Below are 21,124 nucleotides of genomic sequence, written 5' to 3'. Positions count from 1 at the left end.
GAGCCACAAAAGTGATCTGAGGGCTTGAATAAAAGCCTTACGGTGAGAGATTTAAGATGCTGAATCTGTTCAGCTTAACAGAAAGACAAAGAGGAAACTTGATGACGGTCACAAGGAGAACATAGCACTTACTAAAGGGCTCTTTAATCTAATGGAGAAAGGCAGAACAAGAGTCGATGGCTGGAAGCTGAAACCAGACAAATTGGCCTCAGAAATAAGGCGCAGGTTTTTAACAGGGAGGGTGATTAACCATCAGAACAAACTGCCAGGGAAATGGTGCATTCTGCATCTCTTGAAGTCTTGGTGTCTAGAATGGATGCCTTTCTAGAAGCTCTGCTTAAGTCAGACTCAACTTATTAAGCTCTATTAAGCTGTTTTACAGAAGGTCAGACTGTTTGATCCCTGCCATGCTGTCTGGGGTAGCTCACAGCTCTGAGTGCTCACCTCCGGGCAAAATGTGAAGAACAGGGCAACTCCCCAAACTGGTGGTATATTCTATTAGATTTCACCAAGTCAGTAACAGATGTGAACTCCAGGATCACTATATCAAGCTTACCATGGAGTCATAGACAGTTGCCTTAGACTCTCCAGTCTATCTGGCCACCCACACACAAACTGGACTTACACCCAAAAATCACTTGACATTCAGGTTGTTTCCAGTCCCAAGAGACCAGTCACTTACCCCAGGTCAGTTGGTAACCTAGATCTTACACCAAAGACAATGCCTGTAGCCAATCGTAATTAACTATATGCAGGTTTATTGACTAGGAAAAAAGAAATAAAAAGAATAAAAAAAGAAATACAGGTTAAAGCAAGCAAACATCTACACACAAATTAGTTACCATTTAAATCCTAGGAGTGACAGAGTTGTAGTGATCGGTCAATTCCAAATGTCCCTCAGCCCTGACTCAAGGGTAACCCCTTGGGGTCTCTGGCTTCAGTTTGGTGCCTCTAGCCTTGTCATACTTCAAATAGCCAAAAGGATGAAAAATCTTCACATCTACTATTTTTAGCTCCTTCTTCCAGCCTTCAAAGCGATGGGAGGAGGCCTTCTGCATGTGGTGCTCCCTGGGTGTGATAAGGCCATTAACCAATCCTTGATGGCCCATCTGATTTTGAAAGTCCTTGGGCATGGAGGAGGGGAGGAAGATGATTCCCGTGCCTGAGCTCACAAGTTCAGAGCCAACATTTTCAGTTATAAAGCAAAACTTACATATTTTCTTGTAGCATGGACCACAGACATTAGAACAGCCATACCGAGTGAGACCAAAGGTCCATCTAGCCCAGTATCTGTCTACCGACAGTGGCCAATGTCAGGTGTCCCAGAGGGAGTGAACCTAAGAGGTAATGATCAAGTGATCTCTCTCCTGCCATCCATCTCCATCCTCTGACAAACAGAGACTAGGGACACCATTCCTTACCCATCCTGGCTAATAGCCATTTATGGACTTCACCACCATGAATTTATCCTGTTCTCTTTTAAACGCTGTTATAGTCCTAGCATTCACAACCTCCTCAGGTAAGGAGTTCCACAAGTTGACTGTGCACTGCGTGAAGAAGAACTTCCTTTTATTTGTTTTAAATCTGCTGCCTATTAATTTCATTTGGTGACCCCTAGTTCTTGTATTATGGGAATAAGTAAATAACTTTTCCTTATCCACTTTCTCAACATCACTCATGATTTTATATACCTCTATCATATCCCCCCTTAGTCTCCTCTTTTCCAAGCTGAAGAGTCCTAGCCTCTTTAATATTTCCTCATATGGGACCCTCTCCAAGCCCTTAATCATTTTAGTTGCCTTTTTACATTACAAGTGAGATTAATGCTTGTAGCAACTAACCACCATTTCACAGAGTCTAAACACTAAATATATTCTTACAAGACTAATACCTGTTTTGAGCAAAAGTAACACACAGGTGACCTGGCCTGGTCTCCAGATATGAGATTGTCAGGTCTTAGCTAATGCCTGCAGCCTGGGCAAGAGCTGGCATCTGGTCTGCCAATGTCACAATCCTTCCAGGCCTGTTACAATCTGTATGTAGTTGCTGGCAACTGGTGGCCTTCCAGAGATGCCCACTGTATTTCTAAGGGGCCTGTGATGTCTAAAAGAGTCTCTCATTCTTGAGTGGTTCTCTAGCAGTTGCTCCTGCAGAATGATGTGCAGGATCATTAGCAATCGCTGCGATTTCACTCTTCACACTCCAGTTCATTTCAGAATCAGATTATTTAAATTCCCTTTTGTGCATTTCCTTCTAGAGTTCACAGATCTGAGGCTGGTGAGCGACAGTGACTGTGCTGGGCGGCTGGAGGTTTTCTACAATGGGACGTGGGGCAGTGTTTGCTCCAATGGCATGTCTGAAGTCACCGCAACAATTGTCTGCAAACAGCTGAACTGTGGGGACGGAGGGTATATTGCAGAAGTCTCAGAATATGGAAAGGGTCCCACATGGCTGGACCACGTTAGATGCAGTGAGCAGCACAGCTCCCTCTGGCAGTGCCCATCAGTGCCCTGGAATCCAAAGTCGTGTGAAAACCGAGAAGAAGAGACCCATATTTCTTGCACTGGTAATTCTGAAACTACCTGCATGTGCATGTGGATACACACATGTACGCAATGTGCTCAATTAATTGAAGTGTAAGGATAGAACTTGTTGTAGTTCACATCTCAGTGTAAGCCGATGTAAATTCTTAACACAAGATACAAACATATTTTCACAGCCTTTTATATAGAATCATAGAATCATAGAATCTCAGGGTTGGAAGGGACCTCAGGAGGTCAGCTTGTCCAACCCCCTGCTCAAAGCAGGACCAAACCCAACTAAATCATCCCAACCAGGGCTTTGTCAAGCCTGGCCTTAAAAACCTCTAAGGAAGGAGATTCTACCACCTCCCTCGGTAACCCATTCCAGTGCTTCACCACCCTACTAGTGAAAAAGTTTTTCCTAATGTCCAACCTAAACCTCCCCCTCTGCAACTTGAGACCATTACTCCTTGTTCTGTCATCTTCTACCACTGAGAACAGTCTAGATCCGTCCTCTTTGGAACCCCCTTTCAGGTAGTTGAAAGCAGCTATCAAATCCCCCCTCATTCTTCTCTTCTGCAGGCTAAACAATCCCAGTTCCCTCAGCCTCTCCTCATACGTCATGTGCTCCAGTCCCCTAATCATTTTTGTTGCCCTCCGCTGGACTCTCTCCAATTTATCCACATCCTTCTTGTAGTGTGGGGCCCAAAACTGGACACAGTACTCCAAATGAGGCCTCACCAGTGCTGAATAGAGGGGAATGATCACATCCCTCAATCTGCTGGAAATGCCCCTACTTATACAACCCAAAATGCCATTAGCCTTCTTGGCAACAAGGGCACACTGTTGACTCATATTCAGCTTTTCGTCCACCGTAACCCCTAGGTCCTTTTCTGCAGAACTGCTGCCCAGCCATTTGGTCCTTAGTCTATAGCAGTGCATGGGATTCTTCCGTCCTAAATGCAGGACTCTGCACTTGTCCTTGTTGAACCTCATGATATTTCTTTTGGCCCAATCCTTTAATTTGTCTAGGTCCCTCTGTATCCTAGCCCTACCCTCCAGCGTATCAACCACTCCTCCCAGTTTAGTGTCATCTGCGAACTTGCTAAGGGTGCTGTCCACACCATCCTCCAGATCGTTAATGAAGATATTGAACAAAACCGGCCCCAGCACCGACCCTTGGGGCACTCCACTTGATACTGGCTGCCAACTAGACATGGAACCATTTATCACTACCCGTTGAGCCCAACCATCTAGCCAGTTTTCTATCCAATTTACCATCCATTCATCCAGCCCAGACTTCTTTAACTTGCTGGCAAGAATACTGTGGGAGGAGTATGAATGAATAAGAATATGAATAAGCATTTCTCTGATTAACAACAAACATGGAAGTTAATCAGTTAATTATAAAAGAGACCAGTGTTATACAGTGAGATAAGGTAGCGTGAGAGCAAAGCAAAGCCTCTCCCTAGAGACCATCATTAGGCAGCTCTGTGGTTATTAATCCTTTTGGGATGAACAATCAGAGATGGGCCCGGGCCGTGCAGTTTGGCTCAGAACTGGAATCCCCCACTGTGTCTCAGTAGCATCTGAGTAGCAAATTCATTAGGTATTAAATGATCCCGAGTTCACATTTCAGTTTATACAGTGCTGAAATTAGAGGGTTAAAATACAGATAAATTCTATTTCCACATCACACGCACAACCCAGTGCATTTACCTCGGCTTTTTCTCTTCATAGGAAAAAAAGCAAAACCAAATCGAAACCCATTCACCGAGTGCCCGAACTCTCCAAGCTGCACAGGTATCTCTGCTTCTTACTATCTCACTCTTGGTCCCTAAGGACTTTCCCAGCTGCCCTAGTAACATGTGAGGTTTCTACATTTCCAGACCAGGAGAAGTTACGTGTCATGGGAGGAAAGGACAGATGCGAGGGGAGAGTGGAGGTTTGGTACCATGGTTCCTGGGGGACAGTTTGTGATGACTCCTGGGACATGGCAGATGCTAACGTTGTGTGTAAACTACTGGGCTGTGGATCTGCTTTATCTGCCCCGGACAAGGCTGCATTCGGCGAGGGGACTGGTCCCATCTGGGTGGAGACATTGAATTGCAGAGGGACAGAGTCATCTCTCTGGGACTGTCCTGCCAAGCCCTGGGGTGAGAGCAACTGTGGTCATAAGGAAGATGCTGCTGTGAATTGCTCAGGTGAGTGACAGGAGATGTTTCTGCTACATGCTGTAATTTTCAGGGAAGAGGATGGATCAGCCCTCCCTCCCCCCACCCCCCCTTGGTCCCAGACTAGGCCTTCCCATCTCCTGTGTGCAGGAGCATCATGGATGCTGTGGAGTGGGACCTTTGTGGGGTCAGATTGGCTCAGGCATCAGCCCACATAACCCCTGCATCCATCGCAGGCCCCAGTGTGCTGGTTTGTTACTAGAGTGCTCATTGCTGCACAGAGCACAAGGAACTTGGGCCCTAAATCACTAACAAACAGGCCCTGTGCTGCTGTGAGGGAGTTTGTGGAGGTGACAGCTGGAGACAACCAGGGACTCTCAGTGGTGAGGTTCCCCCCAGGAACCAGCACGTCACCTCGCCCTTGCTCCAGGCTCCAACTCTCTTCCCTTTCCCTTTGCAGGTGGGACAGAGAGGACAGATTCTCCAAATACCCCAGGTAAAGCATCCCCCTCCTCCCAACAAGGGTTACATTTCCCTGGTGCTGGGTCACAGAGGAGGAGCTGCAAGCTGCAGCCTGAGGGAAGGAGCTCCTTTCCATGGCCTGTGAAATCTGAGGGTGAATGACACCTGGGTGGGAGCTGCAGGCCCTGCTGAGCAGGGTGGTTCCTGTTTGCTGGCTCCAGCTAACCAGGCAGGGCCTATGATTTAAACAGCAGCCTGTGAGCTGCCCTCATGGTTCACAGACTGTGTCTCAGCCCATTACCCTGCTGTCCTGGGCCATGCAATGAGTGACTGGGGAGCTCCCTGCCCCCGCCCCCGACTCTCACACGATAATCTCTCCCTTTTGCATGTTCATTTCCATCCAGCTCCCCCGCGCCGTCCTCCCACTGACAGTGGGAGAATCACGGTGCCCGTGGTCGTCTGCATTATCCTGGGGGCCCTGCTCTGCCTGGTCTTAATCATCCTGGGGGCGCAGGTGCGAAGTGCCAGGGCACAGCGCAGAGGTGGGTGCTGATTGATGTCACTGTGTGAAATGCCTCTGCAAGAGCAGGGGGGCTGCAGGGTGTCAGGGTGAGGGGTGGTACCAGGCTGGGTGGGGTGGACGGGGTGCCTGGTAACTCCTCTCTCATTTACTATTTTATTAACTGTTTGGCAATTGAACAGTCCAGTCATGAAATCTGGAGATGATACTAGCTAGGGACAGCTTCAGAGAAGCTGCATCTCTATCCCCCCCACCTTCCAGTGATCCACTCCAGGAGTTCCTACTCAGGTCTCCAGCCATCACCTGTCTCTGGGTGGGAACCCCCTGTCCCACCTCCTTGTGGCCAGGGGTTTTTAATGCTGCACAGCCCCCTGCCTTCCACTGTGATACCCCAGCAAACCAGTCTGCCTACAGGCCAGCCCCAATGCTGTGCGTTCTCCCCAAAGGCTCTGAGCAGTGCATTGCCAGCAGTCACAAGTTACGAGCCAGCTTTCTCTCAGCAGCCTGGTAGACCACCGTCCGTCCAATTATTCAGTGTTGGGATCCCCGTGGTCAGAAGGTCCTGCCCATTTAATAAATCAAAATGAAGGCCCTGAGTCTGTTTAAACAGCGTTTCATACCAGAAGGTTTCTTTGTCTCTTGACTCTGGTAACCCAGTTTGAACCAGTCTGTATAAACCACCTTGAAGGCTGTTACCTTTCTGGAGTTGTTTACAATCTCAGTGATTCACCTTAATCACGCCTCACCCACCCACCCACCCACCCTGTTTTTTCTTCCCAAAGGAGCTGTGGTAACCCTCCCAAATGCAGTAGAACTTAAACTATTCATAGATTTAATACAGTGATTCCCAAAGATACTACCTGGGGTTGCAGTATCTGTCACAGGGAGGGGTTCTGAATATCATGAGGAGAGACATCATGGAAAAAGAACCTAGAGAAATTGGAAATATTGTCGGGGGAAAAAACGTGTCTTAAAATCGAGCTGTGGTAAATAGTTTTGAAGAGAGTGATCCAGTAGAAAAGACAATCTTAGGAAGGAGATGTGTGGGAAAGGAGCATTATACTGTATTGTACTGAAAGCTGGCACTTGTAGGGGATTTTACTTCTATAAAACACTGTACAAACATATAGATAACAGCTCATTGGAAAGAAAATGGAGAACGGGGTGGCCATCAACATACACGTAACATTCACAACTTTGCAGTAAGACAATGACTATAATCAGGGGTGAAAGTAACTTACAGGACTTACCGGTACTGCCGGAGTCCTGAGGGGTGTGAGGCCTCATCTGGAAGAGGCGTGGCCTCAACTGGAAGAGGCGGGGCATCTCAAGATTTAAAGGCCCTGGGGCACTGGCTGTGGCTGGGAGCCCCAGGGCCTTTAAATCAACCTGGGGCTCCCGGCTGTGGCTGTGGCTGGGAGCCCCTGGGGCTCAGGGGCAAATTAAAGGGCCCGGGGCTCCAGCTACCGCAGATCTCCGGACCCTTTAAATCCCAGCCCCTGCCCAGCCGCCAGAGCTGCGGGGGGGATTTAAAGGGCTCGGGGCTCCCCGCAGCGGTGGGGAGCTCTGAGCCCTTTAAATCCCAGCCCCAACCCGGCTGCCAAAGCTGTGGGGCGGAATTAAAAGGGCTCTGAGCTCTCCACAGCCACAGGAGCTCCGAGCCCTTTAAATCACAGCCACAGCCTGGGCGCCGAGCTGTGGGTGAGATTTAAAGGACTCTGCGAGGAGCCCAGAGCCCTTGAAATCTCCGCCGCAGAAGCCGGTGCGGTCCAGCACAGTGTACTGGCTCTTGCCGGTACGCCGGACTGGACCGGCTTACTTTCACCTCTGACTATAATCAGACTTCATGCTTCAGGGCTTCAGCCAGTTACCTGCCGGGTTCAGGAAAGAATTCTGGGAAGCCCCCATATTTGTGCTTTGTTTTGTTTCTTGCCCTCTTCTGAAGCATCAGACATTAGCTACAGAGGGAGCTGGGATGCTGGATGGGCTGGACCAGTCCTTTGAGGTGGTTCAGAGAAACTTCTTGCTAAGATATCTGGCTGGTGTCTTTTCCACATGCTCAGGTTCAAACTGATTGTCAGATTTGGGGTCAGGAAGAAATTTTCCCCCAGGGAAGATTGGCAAAAAGGGACCCTGGAGGATTTTCCTCTTCCTCTGAAGCATGGAGCATGGATCACCTGCCAGGATTATCTAGGCTTCTCTCACCTAGTCAGTTCCCTGCCATTGCAGGGGCCTTGGGCATTGGTGGTACCTTTGTCGTTCCTGCTTTCTGCCTGTGGCACACAAGAGCTTATTCTGCCGAGGACTGAAATGCTTTAGTCTAAATGCATCTTTGGGATCAAACCTAGGGGTATCTGGGTGAAATGCAGTGGCCTGTGTTATACAGGAGGTCAGACTAGATGTTTTAATGGTCCCTTCTGGCCTTAAACTCAATTTTAAAAAAAAAGGTGTTATCACCATTTTGCCGATAAACAGCATCATGGGAGAAGCATTATTTAAGCTGCTCCAAAGGGGAATAGCCCAGAATAATGGGATGAGATTAAAAAGGGGACATTTAAGATGAATGTGAGGAAGCTTCCTGACAGCGAACTACCCCTGAGAACCATTATCAAAGGGCTGTTGTGGAAAGAAACCCTGTCCCCTGGCTCATTTCAATTCCAGCACTGGGAATGTGTTGTAGGATCACATTGGGCCCTGGGGGGAGGGGCTGGATGATCCCATAGTGTTTCTGATCTCTGGTTTCAGTGACCCTGTGCAAATCCTGCCCTTTGTTTTCAGGTTCCAGAAGACCCTTGGATCCCTTCTCTGAGGCCGTGTATGAGGAGATTGATTATAACCTGATGAGAGAGAAGCAGGAGATGTTCAGTCGCTCAGGTCTGTGTGTCTCTCTCTTAACAGGGAGCAGCTATCTAATGCCCTTTTGACAGGGGCGGCTCTAGGAATTTGGCCGCCCCAAGCACGCTGGTCCCGCGGCTCCGGGGGACCTCTTGCAGACGTGCCTGCGGAGGGTCCGCTGGTCCCGCGGCTCCGGTGGAGCAGAGGTCATGCCTGCGGGAGGTCCACCAGAGCCGCGGGACAGGTGGACCTGCCGCAGGCTGCGGAGGATCCGCTGCAGCCGTGGCTCCGGTGGACCTCCAGCAGGCATGACTACGGAGGGTCCGCTGGTCCCATGCCTCCGGTGGAGCAGAGGTCCACCGGAGGTGTGGGACCAGCGGACCCTCCGAAGTCATGCCTGCTGGAGGTCCACCGGAGCCGCGGCAGCAGCAGACCCTCCACAGCCTGCGGCAGGTCCACCTGTCCCGCAGCTCCGGTGGACCTCCCGCAGGCATGACTGCGGAAGGTCCTCCGGAGCCGCCTGCTGCCCTGCCGGCAAAATGCCACCCCAAGCGTGCGCTTGGCGCGCTGGGGTCTGGAGCCGGCCCTCCCTTTTGAACTGAGGCAGTAGTGTAGCAAGGGCGGGTGCAGGGGAAGCAGCTGCTTCCCCTCAGCACATTTTCCAAAAGCGGCGCCATAGTTAGGGGTTACCATGGTGCCAGCAGGCGGGGCCCATGCTCAGCTCTGAAGCTTGGCCTGCGGGGCCGGCACTGGGCTCCTGCAGGCAAGGGGGGGCAGCACAGCCAGAGGAGCCATGGGGGGTGTGTGGTAGGTGCAGCCGGAGGAGTGAGGGGGCCAGCTCCTTGGCCATCATGCCCCATGCTCAGCGCAGCCCCAACATTGCCGCGGCCGCCTCCTGCGGTGGCTCAGGGCTCGGCGGCTGAGTGCTTCCTGCCCCTTGCTAATGTGACAGCAGCAGATTCTCACGGCAGCGGCTTGCGGCCCATGTGCGGATTGGGGGGTAGGGTAGGGACCGACCATCCACTCCCTACTTATGTCACGTCCAAGACTCCAGGCCGCCACCTGCGGGGATTGCCCGGGGCAGGGGTGTGAAGCGGTTACTGCGCATCCACGCCCTTCGGGTTGCTCCCGTGACCCCACCCCCCTGCACCATGCCCCTCCCCGCCCGTTTGCTTGGCCCCGCACCTCTGCATGGACCCTCTAGCTGCTGGTTACATTCCAACCACCTGGAGCTTCCTGCACGCTTCTCCCTTCCCACTGCCGTGGCGGCTGCCCGGCGCGGTGTCATGGCTTCCTCCGAGGTCGCTTGGCAGCTGTGAGTCCCGCCTGGGGGCATGTGAAACTTTCTCGCCTCTTCTGCCCTCCCCTCCTAAAAACTTCCTCGGCCAGGCCGGGCCGCACTGCGCCCCAGACCGGTGGCGCAGCGTGGCCGCAGCACAGCGTGGCCGAAGGAGCCGGGGGGGGGGGGTGCGGCATGGCCGAAGGAGCCAGCCAAAGGGGGGGGACACACAGTGGCCAGAGGAGGAGCCAAGGGGGGGGCGCCTTTTTTATGTTTCCTCCCCCTGCACTTAGAACCTGGCTACGCCACTGATCTGAGGCCCTGACCCAGAGTTATATCATTGCATCTTCAGTCCTGTGAGCTTGTCATTGGGACTGGGCACAAGTCTCCATTGCAAAATGTTTTGGTGAAAAATGCAGATTCAGAGACACTGAAACATTTCACAAATTCCTGACAATTCCACCCAATTGTTCCAAATACACACAGAACAATTCATTTCATTTCAACACTTTCTAAAGAAAACATTTTGGTTTTTTTCAGTTTTATATTACTTTTCCATTAGAAATTTCCTTTAATTTTATCTATAAAAAACAAATAAACAAACAAATATTAACTAATGTCCAAATGATTTCAGTCAACATTAAACTTTTTTTTTACTTTTTCATTTGCCAAAAATTTCCCCAAAAAGTCATTTTTGGATCAACTCAAAACAATCTTCGAGTTATTTTGCTTTTCTTCCCCAATGGCCAGAGAACCAAACCATCTATTTTTATTTATTTATTTATTTATTTGCCAAGCTGTAGCTCTGGTAGCTGGTTCTGTGTTGAGACCAGCAGTTACTCTTGTAGACTGATGGAGATGGAATTCCTTCCCAACATACACTGTGAGTCCCAATTCTAGGGACAGTTAATGTCCTATCTGCCCATCCTGCAGCCTTGGAGTGTAACCAGTGAGGGGTCAGGAAAGCGACTGTCTGGGGCCAGGCTAAACTATCATTTGAAAACTGCTCTGGAGCATTGGAGCAGGGGATGTTCTGTGCCCCCCTCCCACCGCAGTCACTGGTCTATTGAGCTCCCTCCCTCCTGCCCCCTGAGCAGCAGGGTTGTCCTTACTATGAGGTGAAATCAGGCGGCCACCTCAGGTGCCAGACTATGGGGGGTTGCCACTAGGACCCAGAGTGTAGAAAATTGTGTCTGCTGCTGGTGCATATGTATCTCTCTGCTCTAGACGCACAGAGATGGTGGAGTGCTGTGCTGGAGGAAGGGGGGCACAAGAGACATAACAGGCAGGCAGGAGAAAAGGTGAGAGGGAATAAATGAAAGCAGCAGGAGCTGCAGGGAGAGAAAGGAGGAGGAGCCTCTTATGTACCTCTCGAGCACCCCCAGGAGCCTGGACTTCTCAGGGAGCTTCCTGTTTCCTGCTGCTTCCCTGAACCCACTTGAGGAGAACAGGCAGTCAACTGAAGTAGGAGCCAGTTAGGCCCTTAAGATGCTGATATCTTCCCTCACTCAGGCCCTGCTACCAGCCTGCTTATTTGTCCCCTTCCATTGAGTGTTGAGAGCCACTCTAGCTGGCACAGAACAGCAGTCATGAGTGAAAGAAGAAAACGCCCCTCTGGGGCAGCATTCAGAAAAAGAAAGAAAGCAAAGGAAGCTTTTCTAGCTAAGCAGGAAGGAGCTCTCCTGAGATACATAGACTTCCAGCCCCAGTGAGTATGTGAGTGGTGAGGAGATGCCAGATCTTCCAGTTAGTCAGAGTGCAGGTGACCTGGCAGCTACTGCAGCATCCATATCTCCATCTCAAATGGATGTAACCATGCACATTCGTGAAGAAAAGTGTAGATCAGAGAAGAGTGTGGTGGAGGTGCTAGAAACAGCTGCTGCTGAGATTAGTTCCTTAAGTCTAGATGATCCAGGACTATGGAGCGACTTGAGCAGTTGTCTGAGGGACTTCCTTGTACTGCATGGGCCACAGCAAGTGAAAAACTTCATGTTCCCCAAAGATAATGAAAATAGAAGTTTCCATCTAACACATTACTGGTGTGAAATCCCCAATGGTGACAAAGTGGAGAGGCCATGGCTTATGTACTCAAAAACCCAGAATGCTGCATACTGTTTTTGTTGCAGACTCTTCCAGTCTAATGTTCCAGACACATTGGGTTCTACAGGAACAAAGAACTGGAAAAATCTGACTAGAAATGGGGCATGCCATGGGAAGGCAGCAAATCACCAGAGAGCATTCCATAGGTGGAAAGAGCTTGAGATGAGACTAAGGTTAAAGGCCACCATAGATGATCAGCATCAAGACAAGATTGCAGCAGAGTCTCTTTACTGGCAAAAGGTTCCTAAAAGGCTCATTGCCATTGTGAGAATTCTTGCTACCCAAAACCTAGCACTGTGTGGCACTTCAGATCAGTTGTATGTGCCAAACAATGGAAACGTCCTTAAAATTGTGGAGTTGATGGCTGAGTTTGATGCTGTACACCAGGAGCATCTAAGAAGAGTCACCACCCAAGAAATGTACACACACCACTACCTTGGAAAAACAATTCAAAATGAGATCATACAGTTACTGGCAACAAAAGTCAAACATAAGATTGTGGCACATCTGAAGTCAACAAGATATTACTATGACAAAGTGGGTATTCGCCCACGAAAACTTATGCTCCAATACTTCTGTTAGTCTATAAGGTGCCACAGGACTCTTTGTCGCTTTTTAAAGATATTACTCTGTTATTCTGGACTGCACACCTGACATCAGCCATACTGAACAAATGACTTTAATGGTGTTTTTTGTAACAACAGAACCTAGTGAAAATGTCCCTGCAATGGTGACTGTCAGAGAACATTTTCTAGAATTTATTAAAAGCAGCAAAGAATCCTGAGGCACCTTATAGACTAACAGACGTTTTGCAGCATGAGCTTTCGTGGGTGAATATCCACTTCATCGGATGCAACCTAAAATTTATTGACATTGATGATACTACAGGAGCTAGTATAACAAATGTGCTTAAAAAGCTGGAAGATACAGGAATTGCGATAACTGACATGAGAGGTCAGGTCTACGATAATGGTGCCACATGAGAGGAAAGAATAGAGGAGTGCAGACACAGATCCGAGAGTTAAACCATTGAGCTCTTTTTGTCCCATACAGTTCAATGTCCCATACATTGAACTTGGTGATCAGTGATGCAGCATCAGCTTCTAGTGAGGCTGCTGAATTTTTTAATGTAATTCAAAGCATCTATGTATTTTTCTCTGCATCAACACATCGATTGCAAATTTTGAGGCAACATCTGGGAACATTCTCTCTGACACTGAAACCACTGAGTACCACAAGATGGGAAAGGCGACTGGAGGCATTAAACCCTATCAAACACCAAATTGGGACAGGAGGGGGGCAGGGATAGCTCAGTGGTTTGAGCATTGGTCTGCTAAACCCAGGGTTGTAAGTTCAATCCTTGAGGAGGCCACTTAGGGATCTGGGGCAAAAATTGGTCCTGCTAGTGAAGGCAGGGGGCTGGACTAGATGACCTTTCAAGGTCCCTTCCAGCTCTAGGAGATTGGTATATCTCCAATTAAGAAATTTTTAAAGAAGATAGATGATGCCATAGTTGCCATTATGGAGGATAATGCTATGACAGGAATGTGGGAGAACAGTGGCAGAGGGAAATGGAATCCCCAGAAACATACATAACTTCAAATTTCTGTGTGGCTTTGTGTTGTGGCAGGACATACTGTTTGAAATAAATATTGTAAACAAGAGACTCCAAGGTGTTGACCTTGATATATCTGGAGCAATGGAACAACTGGACAAAGCAAAGTCATACCTACAGTCTTACCGGACAGATGAGGGATTTCAAAATGTTCTGAAGAGTGCACAGAAGTTGGCAGAGGAACTTCACACTGAAGCTATTTTCTCATCCATTCAAGAATACAAGAATCACCGAAGAAGAAGATATTTTGATTACGAGGCACGGGATAATCCCATAAGAGACCCCAAAGAACAATTCAAAGTTGAATTTTTTAACCAGGTGTTAGATTGTGCAATACAGTCAGTTGAAGAACATTTCATGCAGCTCAAGGAACACAGCAGTATATTTGGGATGTTGTATGATATTCCAAAACTCCTCACTATGCCTGAAGAAGACCTACACCAGTAATGCAGAGCACCAGAGACAGTGTTGACACATGACGGCATGCGCAATATTGATGCGAGTTATTTAGGTGACAAACTGAAAGCCCTTTCAAGATACATTTCAGCAGAATCAACTCCAAAGGCTGTTCTGGAATATATGTGCACAAATAAGATGGCCACACTCTTTCCAAATACTTTTGTTGCTCTGCGCATACTTCTAACACTTCCTGTAACAGTTGCCAGTGGAGAACGCAACTTCTCAAAGCTGAAGTTAATTAAAAAACACCTATGCTCCACAATGACACAGGAGAGGCTGGTCAGCCTTGCAACCATCTCAATAGAGCATGAGCTGGCCAAGACTGTGGACCTTCAGCAGGAAGCAGTTCAAATCTTTGCAACAAAGAAGGCACAGAAAGCACCACTTTGATTATTCAAACAGATAAAAATGCCAGTGTTTACTATGCAGACAAGAAAAGTTACATTTGCTGTTTAGGCGTTTGAAAGTTAAGTGTTACTTAAATTTTTTGAACAAGGCATTTTAAGTTGTTAGTTCTTCTTTATTGGGGTAGGTAGCAGAGCAGTACCATGAGAGGAGTAGAACAGGAAGAAGGCAGAATTGAGACCTTTCAAAGTTTTGGCCCAAGCGAGGGGGTATGGGGGCATCATTTGAGCTCCCTGCCTCAGGTGCCAAAATGTTGTGGGCTAGTCCTGCGGAGCACAGAGATCAGCCCAGGAGAGCCTCATGACTTTGAGTCACAGCCCTGTTATCCTTTGTGCCATTTTGTCTCAATGTCTGATGGGAACATCCTGCCCAAGGGCTGTGCTGTGGTGGGGCTCAGGGAACATGCTCAGGGCATCTCCCAGCACCACTGCTAAAATGGTTACAGGGAATCACAGATTCTGCTCTGGGCCTGTCTTTGCCTAATCTGGAAACACCATGGAGAGCTGATCGACTGATTCATGGGGGAGGTGGGTATTTACCCTTAAGAAGGAGGAGTCCCCTCTGTGGCTGAGGAGGCCAGGACCATTGTGGAACTTCCCTGGACCAGCAGCCAAAGATGTGCCCTTCACTCACCCCAGTATATTTCAGGTCAGACTGTAGCATCCCCTCAGTCACATTTACCACAATAACATGGAGATTTCTCTTGGAGAGTCTGTGTCAGCCTCTGACCACTCAGAGTCGATGTGAGTCACCATCTCCTATAAAAGAAGGAATAGACTGGAACTGGAAATCCTGCTCCTGGCCCCGGGTGTGTTCCCAGTCCCACAGTTTTGCTGTTCTCACTGTGATGAATTTCTGGTTCTCGTCTCTCCAGTCTCCTATTCAGATGACTCAGTGATGAAGCTGCAGTATTACACCGGGGACAGTGAGGGGGAAAATGATCCTGGATCAGAACAAGGTAATGCAGGAGAGGTAGACTCAGGCCGAGAGACCCAAATCTAGGCAGAGAACAGAATTTCTATGACACTTCTGCAATTGCAGCCATTTCCCCTCACATGGGTCCCATTTTACACTGTTGGGTCTAATCCCATTGAACAGGATTTCTGCCAGAATCTCAGGATGGGAACATGTGACCATCTCCTGAGCACACACCCCTGGGAGTGATTTGCAGTGACCTTCCCAGGTGAGGAGCTGGAGGAGACGGGTCAGTCTCTTTGGGTGGAAGGCGTCAGTGCCCAGCAGGGCTCGTCTCTCACTCCTGAGAAGAGGAATATTGGCCTATGTTAGAGAGAGGGAAGATTGTCTTGTGTTATAATTACAGATGGGCTCAGCCCAACTCACTGATCCGAACCCACCAGAACTTTGGGGGACGGGGGATTTGCAGATTCTGGCCCCAGCTCCAGATGTCAGTTTTGCAGCTGACACCTGTTGCTATAACAAGCTGAAGCAAAACCCTGGATCTGAACTTTCTGGCCTGGGCCCATCTCTAAGTATAAACAGGGTGTCATTTCTATCCCAGCTGCTCTCAAGGGAGTCCATGAATTTGGGCCCTTTGGGAGTTTAGCCTGTGGCTGGGGGAGGAGACACTGAGCAGATGAGCCAGTTCTGCTGAGAACTGGAGCGCTGCCAAGCTGAGCCCCGGGCTGCCTGAGAGGCTAGTGGAGAGCAGAAGCTCACAAAAGATCAGAACAGCAACCTCCCAGTGAGAGCTTTAAATCGTGCAGAGGGGAGGTTCCCCCTCCCCAGGGAAACAGGAAAATTCAAACCTGCAGAGATCAGCTGGATTCACACAGGCCGGCTCTGGCCTGGCAGCGCCCGTGTCCCAACCTGTTATCTCAGCACAAGCCCAGATCCTGCTCCCACTGAAACACATACAAGAGCTGCTGTTGGATTCTGCAGGGACAGGATTGGCCCCTAGTTATTTCTGGGACTCCTGTTTTACTGTCGTTCTCTGACTTGTGCCCTTCTCACCATGGGCCCCCTGTGACTTCCCCTCTGAAGTGCCATGATAAACAGCTCTACTTATAAGGGCCACTTGCACTGAAGAGAGGCTGCTGGTGCCAGGGGCTGACTGTGGCATTTGCTGTTTCAGAGGGAGCTTCCCCAGGGGGGTCTCAGTTGGATTATGATAATGTGGAGGAGCCTGCCTTGAACGACGTCTCCCAGACTCCAGATGGCCAAGGTGAGAAGTGAATCCGCCTCCTGGAAGCAACATCACCTTGACAAAAAACTAACTGTATTTCCCAGTAGGAACAATAATGGTTTGTTAAGAAAACCACAAAGTTCACCCACCAGTATTGTCTATTGGCGTAACACTGGGGGCGCTGACCAGGTGCATTACAAGAGCTGTGTGGAGTTCCAGGGGTAGGGAAGCGTGTGATGTCCTAGGTCATGACAGAGGCCCATTGCAGGGATTGAAGGAGCAGTTTTCTCATGAGCTGCCCACGCGGTACTTGGCTCAGATCACTGACCTTTGACCCACACTGCCATGAGCACTAGGGTTACTCACTAGTTGTAAAGAGGTAATATCGAAGGAGAGACCTTCACATAGGAGCAATGTTCCCTGCCAGCCTTTCCTGACATGCAGCTATGGCAGTTTATATACATCTGTGTCAGACATGCTTTGACAGGGGGAAGAGAGGGGGACATAGAGATTTTACACCCAAAGTCCCATTTCTGACCCTTATTAGCTGGCTCAGCTCCCAGTGGTTTCAGTCCATTGGAGACTGATGGCAGTTTATGGGGTAAACCTTATCAGGAGAACGCATTGAAAAGACATTTTAAAATATTATCAAATTTAGGAAGCCAGGAACAAACTCTGAAGAATTCCAAGTCATTTACATTTGTAATTATTGTAACCAAATGCCTTGTGGAGCGATCCCTCTGTACTAGATCCCAGTCACATCTTTCTACAACTCCCCATCCCCCTTGTCATCTGGGAGCTCTAGGATCCTCTCAACCAACTATTGAAATGTATCAAATCAATGTGATCTGTAAATCCCTTCAATCTGAGCGTTCCAGAGAGGGCTTACCACCCTGAGGGTGGAAGTGCTGAGAGATCCCCAGGGACCAGTAAGGCTGGTGCATCTGCAGCTTGTAGTTTAATTCTGTCTTCACTGTGAATATTCTCTTAATTACTTCACATCTTCATGTCAGATGCCCCTGCCCTGCCTGGAGATGTCCCAGGGGATGGTTATGATGATGCCAGAGAAGTGTCTGAGCCTGAAGATGACCCTGGTTTGGGGCAGAATGATGAGAAAGGCACTGGTGCGAGTGACAGGAACAGGGATTCACAGACAGGTGAGTTTGCACTTCACAGTGTCTCTACAGAATGGGATGGGTGTAAATGTGCATTACACCACAAAGGAACAAACCTGGCCAACCCAACGCCTGTGGAAAAAAAAAAAACCTCTCTTTCTCTCTTCTCTTCTTTCCCTCAAAGCAGAGGCTTCAGTGCTTGCAGTGGGGATGGGAAAAGCAGCAAAATCCCTCAATCTCTAGGTTCAAATCCTTGTGTGGCTGCCACACCCTGGATTACTGGATTCCGACCAGTTTACTGTGTGTGTATCTTTTGGACAGAATCTTATAAACCAAAGTCCTGTTACTAATGTGCATTGTTAGAGCCCATGACACTTCCTGTAAAAGTCAGGCTTTGCCCATTATCCTTGGCCATCATCTCCTCTCCCCTCCCCTCCCTTCCCCATTGTGTCATGAGCAGAGACACCACCAGCCACCTCAGAGGAATTGGAGTGGCAATCAAATGTGCATTACTTAGTACTTGATAAGAATAACATGCTTATGTGTTAGCGCAGAGTGAATTATACAATGCCTTTAAGTAAGAGCTACTTCCTGAAAGTGATTGGGTTTTGTACATTCAGTGACAGGTGAATACAGTTCTCACTTGGCAACTGCAAATGGTCTGGAAACCAAGGATTTTACTTCCAGAATATGTACAGAGATGATGGATTAAAATTTGTCATGGACCCAATGAGAAGAACGAAGAGGGAACATTTTCTAACCCATATCAGCGAGTGCCCTCCACCATTGCTATGTAGCCATAAAATGTATCCACTGACTGTATGTGTCTCTCTTTGTATTTTAGGCTGGAGTCTGCACTCTCTAAGGAATGAAGGTGTCTCTGCGACAGAGAAAGAAACCCTGTTCCTGCCTCCTGGAGACACAAGTTATGATGATGTGGGACATGGTGACTCGGGGGGAATCAGTATCAGAGAAATGCAATTGGACCAAATAACCTTGGGATAATGTAAAAGCTTTCCCTCTTTCTCTCAGAAATGCTCCCTCTGGCATGATGCCCAGAGACAGTCCCTGCCTGGTAGATAGACAAAGCAGATGTTTCTTTAGGGTTTGTGTGAAGTTGCAGGAAATACAAGTGTGATTGGGAAAAAGTTCAGAGATTTCCTCTGTGTAACTTCCATTGATTGACCAGGATGGAAGTTTCCTGCTTTTTTATCCCTGTAATTTCTTCAGGTTCAATTTGTGCCTTTTTCTTATTAAATCCTTTCTGAAAGTCTTTCCCACAGTGAAAGTTTTTCTTGCCAGATGAATTGTGCAGTTTCCACGGGGAGAGGCTGAGATTGAACAAACCAAGAGACAAGGGTGGACCACCTCTGGGTATGGCAAGCTATTTGAAGCGGGTGGGGTGGTTTACACTGGCATGTGGTAAAAGTGAGACACCAGCAAGAGAACATTCTGCAGTGAGCAACATGGTTGTTCCTAAAGCAAATTCAGATTTGAAACATTCATTGAATCCAAGGAGATAAATGGGAAATTCCCCCTGGGTAATTCACACCTGAAATTAAACAAATGGAGAAAAGAATTCCCCATTAGCGATAAATACAAAGGAAGAATATTTCTGCTAGGATAATAAATACTTTATAGACAATAGTGACAAGGGGAAGGTTAATCAGAGTCTGGATTTCCACTGAACCAATAAAGCTACAACAAGTAACAAATCACTGAGTTGTTACTAGAAACCCCAGTAAAACTGATCATGTTCACACAGTGGAATATTTATTTCCAATGCCATCTACAAATATAGTTTAATATCAATGCTGAGCTGAGTACTGACCAGTGGAGAAGCCAGAAGTGTTCTCTGGATGAACCCTCAGTGAAATCAGTACCAGAACGCATGCAGAGTACATTGCTATTTCACATAAATGTCTTTCTTTCCTTTACCACAAATCCTGCATTCAGTTTGGTCACTTCATCTGTACACAGATACAATGGAGATAGAAAAGGCTGACAGAAGGTGAAAGCAGATGATTGGAAGCAGGAAGTTTGGGGGTGGGAGAGTCTTATGAAGAGACTAGGAATAAAACAATTTACTTTTGAAAGGGAAAAACAGAAGACAACATTATTGAGACATGTAATAGAGTGTAGTGATCCTTGGAGACTGAGAAGGGAAATCTCAGGGGCTGTGCTAATCCATTCCAGGGGTTGTGTCTTCAAGACAGATGTGCTGGACAAAGGAAATGACCAGAGAGAGGAGGTGGCCCCAGGGTTGATGTTTGTGCTTTAGCAGGGAACCCAGGCTTCTGACTCTGCCTAGGGCCTGAGAATGAAGCCTTAAAGAGGAAGCAGGTCAACTCTCCCCTCTTCTTTCAGGCTGAAGGAATCCTGGGTTTGGTCAGTCCGTCCAGGGGGGTCACATTGCTCACAGGCAAAGAGGAGGAGAACTCCCCCCAAAATGGTACATGCAGATCCTGGAGAAAAGGAAAGAGAAAAGGGACAGCAGCAGGTGAAGGTGACTGAGTATGGAATTCCCTTGTATAAGTGAACTTTGATAAAATGCAAGGTCATACATATGTGACTCTGAGAAGGATTTATGTGTCATAATGGACAAACAACTCAGCATGAAATCCCAGAGTGATGCTGTGGCCAAAATGGCCAACACAATTCTTGGAAGTATATATAAGAGAATAATGACTAGAAATAGGGCGCTGATTTTCTCTCTCTATTCAACATTGGTAAGACCAATACCAAAACCTTGCATCCAGTTGTGTTGTTCACATTTTAAGTGGAACAGTGAAAAATTGGACAAGGGACAGTGAAGAGCTATTTTTAAAAGAGCTGAAAAGATGCTTTACAGTGAGAGACAAGAGCTCAATCTGTTCAATTTATCAAAAAGAAGATCAAGAGGTGACTTGATTACAGTGCATAAATACCCTCACAAAGCGAAAATACTGGGTATGAAAGGGCTCTTTCATCTAGCAGACAAAGGCATAATAAAGAAGTTAATGCCAGAGAAATTAACATTAGAAATAAGGGACAAATTTGAAATAGGTGATTAAACATTGGAACAAAGTACCAAGGGAAATGATGGATTCTCCACCTCACATGGAGTTGGCAGGAGGGAGCAGGAGCTACTTAAGCAAGTGCTCTCAGGTGATATAGAAAACTATTTCTCTCAGGTGCTTGGCTGGTGGGCCTTCCTCACATGCTCAGGGTCTAGCTGATCTCCATTTTGGGGTTCAGAAAGGAAATTTTCCACAGGTCAGATTGGCAGGGACACTGGAGTTATTTTCCATCCTCTGCAACATGGGGCACAAGTCACTTGCTAGGATCATTTGGGTATATCTCACCAATCAATTCCCTGCCATTAAAGGGGCCTCATGTGTGGGCGCCCTTCAGTCCCTCCTAGTCTCTGTCTCTGGCACTCAATAGTTTAGTCTCCTGAGGGCTGTAACAGTTTCATAGAATCATAGAATTCAAGATCAGAAGGGACCAATATGA

At 48.0% G+C, this 21,124-nt stretch overlaps 1 protein-coding gene across 1 annotated transcript in view; it reads left to right on the top strand.

Moving 5' to 3' along the window:
• Positions 1 to 18,865, top strand: part of LOC123355778 (antigen WC1.1-like) — a 76,084-nt gene extending 57,219 nt beyond the window's left edge. Inside the window, exons 7-16 of the mRNA XM_044998471.1 lie at positions 2,258 to 2,566; positions 4,263 to 4,325; positions 4,412 to 4,726; positions 5,157 to 5,192; positions 5,563 to 5,700; positions 8,457 to 8,552; positions 15,246 to 15,329; positions 16,464 to 16,553; positions 17,528 to 17,671; positions 18,474 to 18,865. Coding sequence (XP_044854406.1) covers positions 2,258 to 2,566; positions 4,263 to 4,325; positions 4,412 to 4,726; positions 5,157 to 5,192; positions 5,563 to 5,700; positions 8,457 to 8,552; positions 15,246 to 15,329; positions 16,464 to 16,553; positions 17,528 to 17,671; positions 18,474 to 18,634 — 1,436 coding nt within the window. The 3' untranslated portion in view covers positions 18,635 to 18,865. The remainder of the gene's footprint in view (positions 1 to 2,257; positions 2,567 to 4,262; positions 4,326 to 4,411; positions 4,727 to 5,156; positions 5,193 to 5,562; positions 5,701 to 8,456; positions 8,553 to 15,245; positions 15,330 to 16,463; positions 16,554 to 17,527; positions 17,672 to 18,473) is intronic.
• Positions 18,866 to 21,124: the final 2,259 nt, after the last annotated feature.

The sequence above is a fragment of the Mauremys mutica genome, chromosome 1 (assembly GCF_020497125.1).
Source record: "Mauremys mutica isolate MM-2020 ecotype Southern chromosome 1, ASM2049712v1, whole genome shotgun sequence".
In the NCBI taxonomy this organism is placed as follows: Eukaryota; Metazoa; Chordata; order Testudines; family Geoemydidae; genus Mauremys; species Mauremys mutica.
Note: the sequence above shows the minus strand (reverse complement) of the source record. Positions and strands in the feature narration are given on the sequence as shown.